At 34.0% G+C, this 12,576-nt stretch overlaps 1 protein-coding gene across 2 annotated transcripts in view; it reads right to left on the reverse strand.

Annotated features, from left to right (window-relative positions):
• MACROD2 (mono-ADP ribosylhydrolase 2) overlaps positions 1-12,576 on the reverse strand; it is a 2,094,477-nt gene that overhangs the window by 185,863 nt on the left and 1,896,038 nt on the right. The window contains exon 10 of one of the 2 annotated variants that reach the window (XM_031949176.1): positions 1,746-1,829. The exons of the other annotated variant lie outside the window; for it this stretch is intronic. Coding sequence (XP_031805036.1) covers positions 1,746-1,829 — 84 coding nt within the window. The remainder of the gene's footprint in view (positions 1-1,745; positions 1,830-12,576) is intronic. 2 annotated transcript variants of the gene reach the window in all.

A 12,576-nucleotide genomic window follows, 5' to 3' on the forward strand; every position in this document is an offset into this window, starting at 1 on the left:
ACTTGCTTTTTCAGCCTTCTCACACTATTTTCTCTTCCATATTCTACTCAAGTTGAAGTGGAAAAGTTACTTTCCTTACACATATCCTACATTCTCTGGGTCTTTGTGTTTATATTTTTCCATATGCCTCAAATATTGAATGATGTTGGAGAACATCCCTGATCCCTGAAGTTTCCTCATTTGTCAATTAGGGGAGTGAATTATAGTTCTTCTGACATCTATTCTAGCCATCCTATGATTTCTTCTGCATTCTCCTCTCACCCTAACTCCACCTCTTTAAATCATCCTTATCCTTCAAAGTTCAGTTGAAATGCTATTTCTTTATTGAATCTTTCCTGATCCTTTTGGTCAGGAGTGACATCATCCATACTATTAACACCTTGTTCAAACTACATATGTATGTATATATGTACACACACACACACACATATATACACATACTTTCTATTTTGATTTAGTTGTTGCTCTACATACAAAATTTTGGAGATAAAGGCTCTAGTTTCTTTTTATTTTTCTCTCCCCTCCCCCGTGATTAATAAATATTTTTTGAATTAATATATAAATAAATGAATGAATGAATGAATTCTTAATGGACTCTTGTCCATGGAATTTTGTTGGCAAAGATACTAGAATACTTTGCTATTTCATTATAAAAAACAGCTGCCTTTTTACAGATTAGGAACTGAAGGAAATAGGGGTTAAGTAACTTGCCTAAAGTCACACAGTAAATCTCTGAAGTCTTACTTGAACTCAGATCTTGACTCCAAGAGTAGTATTCATCTAGTTGTCCCAAAACACTTAATGTCTAGCAATTTTTAGAACGTTAATCATAGATTCCTCATTATGTTCCTAGAGCACAGCTAGGACAAGTATTTCATAAGTGTTAGTTCTTCTGGATCCCTAAACAATACCCTGGTTACCCAAAAGAATCCTTAGATATTCAGAAAGGGAGAGATACTATAGAAGAGACCTTAGAAGATGTCTAACCCAAGTTTCTCATTTGGCATAGTAAGGAAAGATAAGCTGAAGGGCTGCACAGATAGTGTCAAAGCCAGTGTTTGAACTCAGACCTTCTGAAGTACAATCCAAGACTTTTTCCACTGCTCAATGCTTTCTTTCTTTGCAGAATAGAGCTAAACATGGACTCTACAGTCGATACAAAACAAAATAAAATGTTCAGCAGGAAGTATTTTTATCATCCATTGCAGTAGTTTGATTCTGGGAATATGTTCAAGAGAAGAACAAATTATCCCAATAAGCCAATAGTTTAGTCATCGGGCAATGCGCCAATGCGCATTGATCTTGACCTTAACCATCACACAATTTCAGACAATGTTACTTGCAAAGATAACCTGCAATTTTCCACTTTGCAGAAAGAGAAAATACATTATACTGGGAACATGGCTCTTTTTTTTTTTTCATTTACTTAAAAAAAGCCCTCAGAAACAAATAAACCTGTATCTGATGTTTATCTTACAATGAGGATTAAAAGAGTGTATTGTGTGTGTGTGTGGGGGGGGGTGATGGTGCTGGAAGCAATTTGGAAACAATAAAAGGTATTAAGTAATATACAAATAATAATCTTTGATTTATCTACAGGCTCCTGCAGGGATGCATGGGACACTAGAATTGCCTAAAAAATTGAGCATATCCTGGCCAGTTTAAAAAATGAAAAAAGATCCAATTTTTTTCTCCTTAATAAATAGTGGCTGGGGATTTTTAGGGAAAGAACAAATGCCACCTACCCTCATTAGACTCTTTCACACTTTCTGACTTCTTTGCTTTGCTCTTCTTGGGAGGAGGAGAGAGGCCCTTTGCTTCTAATCCCTCTGAAAGCACAAAGATTTAATAAATTCTTATTGACATATTTACTTGAAGAGTGTGACATGTTCAAGCCTACAGCAGTTTCCTTCTCAGCAACCTATTATAGCATCATCCGTTGTAATGGGCTGCACTGAACTTTGGCTGAGTAGATCTGCTTTCACTGACGAACACCAATACAGAAATGGCAGGCTTGAGTGCACTCGTCTTTTAGCCAGAATGAATATTTCCCACATATGTGAAATCACACATGAAGGGTTATTATTTTCCCCGATTTTTTTAGTATCTCTCATAATATCCCTTGTAAAAATCATTTTCCTCTTCAAAGAGGCATTGGTTGGCTCAAAACTTCATGATCATACATCTGTTACAAGTTGTCAATGTACATGTGCATCTCAGCCAAGGCTTAAAGGGGACCCAGATGATCTGGAATGATATTCCTCTTTTTAAAAGGTCTTTAAGCCATTTTACTCCCCTTTAGCAGATTTCCAGGACACATTGTCCTTCTTAATTTTCTAATTAAAAACAATGTACAAATCATCCTCACTTTTTTACCCTCATAATTTAAGTATGGAAGCAACTGCATTGAATTCATGACTATTGTTGAAAATGCCTCTTCAAACATATTTCAAACCAAGATCCTATATTGCAATCCAGAATTTATTAAGAATATAGCAAGAGTTCCTCCATTAAGGATTAGTCCAAAATCTCAGTGTGGGTTAGAGATGATTCTGGCTTCCCAAACATTATGCCAGCAAATTACAAACTCTGGCACATCTCACTAAGCTAAAAAGACTTCTATATGATTGAGGTATCTCTTGAATTTCTACTACACTAATTACAGAGAAATGCATCTCTATAGCATCAGTCATATAAAGTTACTGTCTCTTAAAGGATAGAGTTTGCAAGCTGTTTATTATTGTTTAGGTAGGGGAATAGACATATTATTTAAACCACAGATTCTTAATTAACTCAAATAAGTGTGTTAACAATATCTATTTATTATTTTATAGACTATAGACAAGTTAGAAATGATCATTTCCTAAATAGGAAGTGGTTTCAGATAGAATCTCAGTTGTTATTGGCAGATATAAAGGAACTGAAAATTTTAGGTTATCTAAGAGAAACACAGGCCTTTATTTTAGTATTTGCAAAACTGGCTGATAAAATATTTTGAGCTTTCAGTAGGTCACTAGGGGAGGGCAGTATTGTATGATAAAAAGGATGCTGGATTTGTAGGTTAGATGACTTAAATTCAAACCATAGCCCTCTTATCTTCTACCTGTATGATCTTGGACAAATCATTTCACCTTTCTGGGTCTCAGTTTCCTCAATTATAAGATGATGGGTATAGTTTATATGGTCTCTAAAATATGTTCCAACTCTAAAACTATAATCTTATGAACAAGATCTTTCTCTGTCTTTCAAGAATTGTGAAATCATAGAGCCACAGCAATTTCTTTGGTAAACCAAGTATATGCAACCTTCTTCATGTGAATTTTTTAAGCCACTTTAGATGATGCAGAAGGCCTAAAGCCATTAAGTCACCTTTCCTAAATTAAATAACAAATAAGAGCCCCAAACATGTAATTCTCACTGCATATTCCACATGTTCCTTCTTAGTTAGAGAGAACCAGTGTGCTGGTGATGAACAAACATGACTTTTTGTTTTTTCCTATAATACCAGCTAACAATTATTTATCACTTTGAAGCCTGAAAGTTAATTAATCAGCATTTATTAAGAACTTTTATATGGGCCAGGCACTGGGATACAAATACAAAGAATCAAACAATTCTCAGATAAGAAGTTCGAATTCTAATGGGATAGACAACAAATAAATATGTAAGTATATACAGAGCAATATGATGGGGATAAATACAAAATTGTTAACTACAAGGTAATTTGAAAGGGAGGGTATTAGCAGTTGGGATCAGGAACGCTTTTGTATAGAAGGTAATTTTTAACTGTATCTTGAAAGGAAATGTGGACTCTGTAAGATGGAGATGAAGAGGAAATACATTCCAGTCACTGAGGATGACCCATGAAAAGGCTGGGAATTTAGAGATGCAGTATCATGTAGGAAGAACAGAGAGGTCAGTTTTCCTGTGGTACAGAGTATGGGAGGAGGAATAATATTCAAAGTCCAATGAGTCTGGAAGCATAGACTAGGGTTGTGTGGGGCTTTAAAAGCTAAAAAGAGTTTATATTTTACTCTTGGTATATGGGAAACCACTTTACATAAATTAGTAAGGCTTTAAAAAATCCCCAAATACTATAAGGCAGGTATCTTCCATATCCCCTTTTGCAGATGATAAAATTGAAGTTCAAAGATTATGTGACTTATTCAGTATCACATAGCTAATAAGCATGATAGGTAGGTTCTGAGCCAAGCTTCTCCTGACTCCAATCCATCTTTATTTCTACATCCTGTGCTACTCCTCTTTCTACCAGGCAAACAGACATATTCATGAAACAGAAAGGGAGCATCATCCAATGAGGAGGGGCAGAAGTCTATCAACACAATCTATTAATAATCATCTCCTCTACAATGTCTGTCTATAGGGATGCTGCAATGATTGATTCAACATTTTATTAATCTAGGAATTTCAGGATATGCACTGTTTTAGATTTACTCCAAAAAAAGACAGACATTTTTTCATACTCCATGGTGTCATTAAAATTAAGGAAGCCAAAGAAAACGTTGGGAGTATTTGCTCTTTTTCTAGAGCAGGAAGAATTCATCTACTACATCATAGCTTTCATGATTTTATCTATTCTCGGTAGTCATGGGCATTGCTCCTGGGATACCATGTCATGATTTGACACCTCACTGAGAAACTTTTTTACTTCTTCCCGCTTCTTCAACCTAAATTACCTTTCTCAGTTTCACCCAATTATTCCAACTTACTCCTTCTGCATCCAGCTCTACAGACTACTTTTCCTTCCGTTGGAGTTATTATAGGGCTGAAATGGAATTCTCACTCTTTCAGCTGCTCCAGTCACATGGGCATGAGTCCTTTCAGTATGCTAAAGTCACTGACTCTTTGAAACTATGGCTACTCAAGTTATTCCTCTCATCTATTTGAAAGGAAAAAATATATATAGAGAGAAATAGTTTAATAAATTTGATGAAAACTTTGACGTTATTGACTTTCAAGCCTTTTAGGCAAGTGGCTTAGTTTTCTGTGGTTACAAGTAACATCTAAGGCTATTACTTGTTCTTCAAGGTGAAAACTCTGCCAGAGGCTACATTAGCCTCCCCTCTCCCCCAAACGGCTGTCACAGGGGAGATGGATTTTGACCCTTTGGAACAGGTTCAGCAAGAGGAGAAATGAGTTGCTTGTAGCAGCTCACTAAGCACTGATGACTGCCTCAAAGGGCTTCATGAAATGGGCCAAAACTGCATTTACAATCAGATTGGGAGATGATTCTGACCAGTGCCTGACCGTTGCATTCTAAAAATGCCTCATCTGTAACTAGCAGAGAGGGTAGTATTTCACAATGGTGGAGATCCCTCCAGTGCTGAAAAGAAGACAAACTGAGAACCAGCATTTCTCAAAAATGAGGGTAGACTATAATCAAATGCCTCTTTTAGGATTTTAGCATAAATGCTCATATACCAGTGGACATTCAAGCAGTATCTGTGAGAGATGTTGATTTAAAAAAAATAGAGATTCTGTCATCACATTTCTGTCCAGCCAATTTGAGAAAGTGTTGGCAGACAAATAATTATGATGGACTGGTCTTTGAATTATTTGATTTATTTGAATTATTGATGTTAAAAATATTATTCTGAACCCCTCCAGAATTAATATCTTTATACCTTGATTTCGCCTTTAGCAAATAGCATCATTATACTATTACACACACAATTCTTTGGAAAGAAACTTCAATATCAATGAATGATAATGTAAAATATTGGTATTTTGTTTAAGGTTTAAAGCACATTTACTTGAGATATATTATCTCATTTAAGCCTCATAATTACAATGTAATCCTGTGAAATAGGTATTATTATCTTCATTTTACATTGAGAAGATAGAAGCTTTGAAAACTAGCCCTGATCATACAGCAACTTAAATGTTGAAGGCAGGATTTGAATCCAAATCTTGAATTTAACACTAGCATACTTTCCAATATGCCATAGTGCCTCTAAAACAAAAGAAGTAACTGTACTTTTATATGTCACTGAGTTGAAGGAAGGAATAAGTAGATTCCTTCCTGATTATGGAAGAGAAATTATCTTCTCTAATTTTAATTTCAATATTACTCATAGAAAAAGTTTTATTTTTGGTTACTGGAAGGAAGTTAAAAATGAACTATCTACTGAACTATAGTATGTATTATTTCATATATCCCTATGGCCTTACCTATCACTTTTAAGAGTATTATTTCTGAATTGGGATCTAATGGAGTGCTCACCACACAGTAGACATTTAATAAATATTTACTAAATGAGTGCCCAGTTATATAAGAATTACTATATCTGAAAAAAATGAACCTATTTATTGAATCCTGACTTTTCTTCCAAGCTCCCTTCTTGTAACTTCAAGTATTTTCTATATAGCTCTATCTAGATATATAATAAGCATCACAAGCTTAGGATATCTAAAAGTTAAACTTAATTTATCATCTTCCCCTCCAAATCTTATCTCTTTCCTGCCTTTCTGCCAAAACATTATACTGGCAGAAAACTTAAATTTCCCTTCTTAATTTTAGATAAGCCAAATAGGAGAAGGTCACATAATCTCTTAGATAAGCAAAGGGGAAAATATTTGCTTGAGAAAGTAAAACTAAAAGATTTAGGGAATCTGCTAAATGATACTACAAAAAATATACATATTTGTCATCTGTATGTGAAACTTTTATTAAAAAAATGACCATGTATCAGAGCACAGAGACACTAAGACAAAATATAAAAAGACAAAAAAAAAACATCACCCATATAATCCTATTGGGAATACTCTTGGAAAAAGTAAGAGCTTATAAAATTTATAAAGTTGGAATTGAGCAATCAGTCTGGTATAGGTCATCATTAGTTCATGACTATTCTAATAACTTACTTGTTGATCTTATCTCAACTCACCTATCAAACACCTTCCTAAAGGGAAGGTATCATAAATCATATCATCCCCTAGTCAATGTTTTGACTTCTTATTGCCCCCAAATATATATATATATATATATATATATATATATATATATATATATATATAAGAAATAATCTATTTTGCATTTAAAGTGCTTCATAAACTGGTCCATTTCTAGTCTTCTTACACCTCACTACCATCAACAGACTCTGCGATCTTTTGATACTAATCTTCTTGTTGTTTCTCAAACATAACATTTTATCTCCCAATTGTAAACATTTTCACTGACTGTCCCCCAGGCCCTGTAATTCTCTTCTTTCACATCTCTGCCTCCTCATCTCTCTGACCTTCTTTACATCTCAGCTGTTGTTCTACCTTCTGTAGGAATCCTTTCCAAGTCCTTAATCTTTATATCTTCCTTTTAAGGCTACCTTAATTAATCCCGTATACATCCTATGTATAAGCAAAAGCAATTGTTTTCAAGTTGTCTGAACCTTAGGGAATGAATCCTTGAAAGAAAACTTAAAAATTTCCCCTTTTATTCCTAGGGCTTTCATACACATAGCAGATGTAATAAAGGACAGTTGACTGAGTGCAGGTTCTGTCTCAAACTACTTATTTGGGAATTTGGCTAAGTGAAATTTCTGAGGTTGGGGGGCAGAATTCAAATAATACAAGGGATTCTACCTATTAAGAATTTTGGAAGGTGAGGTGACATATCCTTCCTAATATGCATTCATGGGGGTGCAGTTTGCTTAGGGTTGCTTCCCACTTATCAGAAAACTTGGCTGAGTTGGTTTTCACCCAAGTCTAGAAGGAATGGTTGGAACACTAAATGGAAGGAACTTAAGGATATCATGATCAGACTAACAATCCAGGACAGAATGACATCAGAACTGATTAAGCCAGTTTACTATCTGTGTTTATTGATAAATTTATGGCAACTTCATGGCATGATAGGTAGATAGATAGCACTGGACAATTAGGAAGACCTGAGTTCAAATATAGTCTCAGACAATTATTAGCTTCATGATTCTGGGCAAATCACATAACTGATGTCTGCCTCAATTTTTTCATATGTAAAATGAGGAAAATGTTACATACTTTCCAGGGTTGTTAATAAGGACAAAAATGAGGCAAGAATAAGTAAAGCACAATCTGGGGTTATTAGGATGGCAGGAAATACAGATTTAGTAATTCTAACCGTAAACGTGAATGGGATGAACTCCCCCATAAAGAGGAGGCAGATAGCAGACTGGATCAAAAGTCAGAACCCTACAATATGTTGTTTACAAGAAACACATTTAAAGCAGGGGGATACATATAGAGTAAAGGTAAAAGGCTGGAGCAAATCTATTATGCTTCAGGTGAAGTCAAAAAAGCAGGGGTAGCCATACTTATCTCAGATCAAGCAAAAGTAAAAATTGATCTAATTAAAAGAGATAAGGAAGGAAACTACATCCTGCTAAAGGGTAGCATAAACAATGAAGCAATATCAATATTAAACATATATGCACCAAGTGGTATGGCACTCAACTTCCTAAAGGAGAAGTTAAGAGAGTTGCAAGAAGAAATAGACAACAAAACTGTAATAGTAGGAGATCTCAACCTTGCACTCTCAGAATTAGACAAATCAAACCACAAAACAAATAAGAAAGAAATTAAAGACGTAAATAGAATATTAGAAAAATTAGGTATGTTGGATCTTTGGAGAAAATTGAATGGAGATAGAAGGGAATATACTTTCTTCTCAGCAGTTCATGGAACCTATTCAAAAATTGACCATATATTAGGACATAAAGACCTCAAAATTAAATGCAAGAAAGCAGAAATAGTAAATGCTTTCTTTTCAGATCATGATGCAATAAAAACTACATTCCACAAAAAGTTAGGGGGAAATAGACCAAAAAATAATTGGAAACTAAACAATCTCATCTTAAAGAATGATTGGGTGAAGCAGCAAATTATAGATACAATTAATAATTTCACTCAAGATAATGACAATGATGAGACATCATACCAAAATTTGTGGGATGCAGCCAAAGCGTAATAAGAGGGAATTTTATATCCTTAGAGGCTTACTTGAATAAAACAGAGAAAGAAAAGATTAATGAATTGGCTTGCAACTAAAAAACTAAAAAGACCAAATTAAAAACCCCAATCAAATACTAAATTGAAATTCTAAAATTAAAAGGAGAAATTAAAAATATTGAAAGTAAAAAACTATTGAACTAATTAATAAAACTAAGAGTTGGTTCTATGAAAAGCCAATAAAATAGATAAGCCTTTGGTAAATCTGATTAGAAAAAGGAGGGAGGAAAATGAAATTAGTAGTCTTAAAAATGAAAAGGGAGAACTTTCCACCAATGAAGAGGAAATTAGAGAAATAATAAGGAATTATTTTGCTCAACTTTATGCCAATAAATTTGATAATCTAAGTGAAATGGATGACTACCTCCAAAAATACAGACTTCCCAGACTAACAGAGGAGGAAGTAAATTGCTTGAATAGTCCCATTTCAGAAAAAGAAATAGAACAGGCAATTAAACAACTCCCTAAGAAAAAATCCCCAGGACCAGATGGATTTACATGCAATTTTACCAAACATTTAAAGAACAATTGGCCCCAATGCTATATAAATTATTTGATAAAATAGGGAATGAAGGAGTCCTACCAAATTCCTTCTATGACACAGACATGGTACTGATACCTAAACCAGGTAGGCTGAAAACAGAGAAAGAAAATTATAGACCAATCTCCCTAATGAATATTGATGCTAAAATCTTAAATAAGATATTAGCAAAAAGACTACAGAAAATCATCTCCAAGATAATACACTATGATCAAGTAGGATTTATACCAGGAATGCAGGGCTGGTTCAATATTAGGAAAACTATCAATATTATTGGCCATGTTAATAACCAAATTAACAAAAACCATATGATCATCTCAATAGATGCAGAAAAAGCATTTGATAAAATCCAACATCCATTCCTATTAAAAACACTTGAGAGTACAGGAATAAATGGACTTTTCCTTAAAATAATCAGCAGCATCTATTTAAAACCATCAGTAAGCATCATATGTAATGGAGACAAACTGCAACCATTCCCAATAAGATCTGGAGTGAAACAAGGTTGCCCACTATCACTGTTACTATTTAATATTGTATTAGAAATGCTAGCTATAGCAATAAGAGCTGAGAAAGAGATTAAAGGAATAAGGGCAATGAGGAAGCCAAATTATCACTCTTTGCCGATGACATGATGGTATACTTAGAGAACCCCAGAGATTCTGCTAAAAAGTTATTAGAAATAATCCACAACTTTAGCAAAGTTGCTGGTTATAAAATACACCCACATAAGTCATCAGCATTCTTATATATCACTAACAAAATCCAACAGTCAGAGTTACAAAGAGAAATTCCATTTAAAGTAACTACTGATAATATAAAATATTTAGGAATCTATCTGCCAAGGAAAATCAGAAACTTTATGAGCAAAATTACAGACCACTTTTCACACAAATTAAGTCTGATCTAACCAATTGAAAAATATTAAATGCTCTTGATAAGACAAATATAATAAAGATGACAATATTACCTAAACTAATCTATTTATTTACGCTATACCAATCAGACTCCCAAAAACTATTTTAATAACCTAGAAAAAAACAACAAAGTTCATATGGAAAACAAAAGGTCAAGAATTTCAAGGAATTAATGAAAAAAAAAATCAAATGATGGTGGCTTAGCTGTACCAGATCTAAAATTATATTATAGAAGCAGTTACCAAAACCATTTGGTATTGGCTAAGGAATAGATTAGTTGATCAGTGGAATAGATTAGTTCAAGGACAAAACAGTCAACAAATATAGCAACCTAGTCTTTGACAAACCCAAAGATACCAGCTTTGGGATAAGAACTTACTGTTTGATAAAAATTGCTGGAAAAATTGGAAACTAATATGGCAGAAACTAGGCATTGATCCATACTTAACGCTGTACACCAAGATAAGGTCAAAATGGGTTCATGACCTAGGCATAAAGAATGAAATTATTAATAAATTAGAGGAACATAGGATAGTTTACCTCTCAGACCTGTGAAGGGAAAGTCTTTATGACCAAAGCAGAACTAGAGATCATTACTGATCACAAAATAGAAAATTTCGATTATACCAAACTGAAAAGTTTTGTACAAATAAAACTATGCAGACAAGATTAGAAGGAAGCAATAAACTGGGAAAAATATTTTTACAGTCAAAGGTTCTGATAAAGGCCTCATTTCCAAAATATATAGAGAATTAACTCTAATTTATAAAAAATCAAGCCATTCTCCAATTGAAAAATGGTCAAAGGATATGAACAGACAATTCTCAGATGAAGAAATTGAAACTATTTCTAGTCATATGAAAAGATGCTCCAAGTCATTATTAATCAGAGAAATGCAAATTAAGACAACTCTAAGATACCACTACACACCTGTCAGATTGGCTAAGATGACAGGAAAAAATAATGAAGATTGTTGGAGGGGATGCAGGAAAACTGGGACATTGATGCATTGTTGGTGGAGTTGTGAACGAATCCAACCATTTTGGAGAGTAGTTTGGAACTATGCTCAAAAAGTTATCAAACTGTGCATACCCTTTGATCCAGCAGTGTTACTACTGGGATTATATCCCAAAGAGATTATAAAGAAGGGAAAGGGACCTGTATGTGCACGAATGTTTGTGGCAGCCCTTTTTGTAGTGGCTAAAAACTGGAAACTGAATGGATGTCCATCAGTTGGAGAATGGTTGAATAAATTGTGGTATATGAAAATTATGGAATATTACTGTTCTGTAAGAAATGACCAACAGGATAATTTCAGAAAGGCCTGGAGAGACTTACATGAACTGATGCTGAGCGAAATGAGCAGGACCAGGAGATCATTATATACTTCAACAACAATACTAGATGATGACCAGTTCTGATGGATCAGGCCATCCTCAGCAACAAGATCAACCAAATCATTTCTAATGGAGCAGTAATGAACTGAACTAGCTATGCCCAGAAAAAGAACTCTGGGAGATGACTAAAAACCATTACATTGAATTCCCAATCTCTATATTTATGCAACCTGCATTTTTGATTTCCTTCACAAGCTAATTGTACAATATTTCAGAGTCTGATTCTTTTTCTACAGCAAAATAACTTTTTGGTCAGGTATACTTATTGTGTATCTAATTTATATTTTAATATATTTAACATCTACTGGTCATCCTGCCATCTAGGGGAGGGGGTGGGGGGGGTAAGAGGTGAAAAATTGGAACAAGAGGTTTGGCAATTGTTAATGCTGTAAAGTTACCCATGTATATATCCTGTAAATAAAAGGCTATTAAATAAAAAAAAAATAAGGACAAAAATGAGACATTTTAAAGCTCTATATAAATATTAGCTATATATTCATTCAAATTTATTCATTCAAGCACCAGGTACCAAAAATTACAAAAATAAAAACAAGTAGTCGCAGATTTCAGTAGCATATATACCATTGAATTCATCTTTCTCAAAAACAAAACAAAATAAAACAAAAACAGTCCTCATCTTCCTTCTTCACTGAACTCTAGGGAGTTTAAAAAATGTGATTCAGGATGTAAAGCCAAGGTACCCACAGCCAAGAGGAGG

This window comes from Sarcophilus harrisii, chromosome 2 (assembly GCF_902635505.1).
Source record: "Sarcophilus harrisii chromosome 2, mSarHar1.11, whole genome shotgun sequence".
Lineage (NCBI taxonomy): Eukaryota > Metazoa > Chordata > Mammalia > Dasyuromorphia > Dasyuridae > Sarcophilus > Sarcophilus harrisii.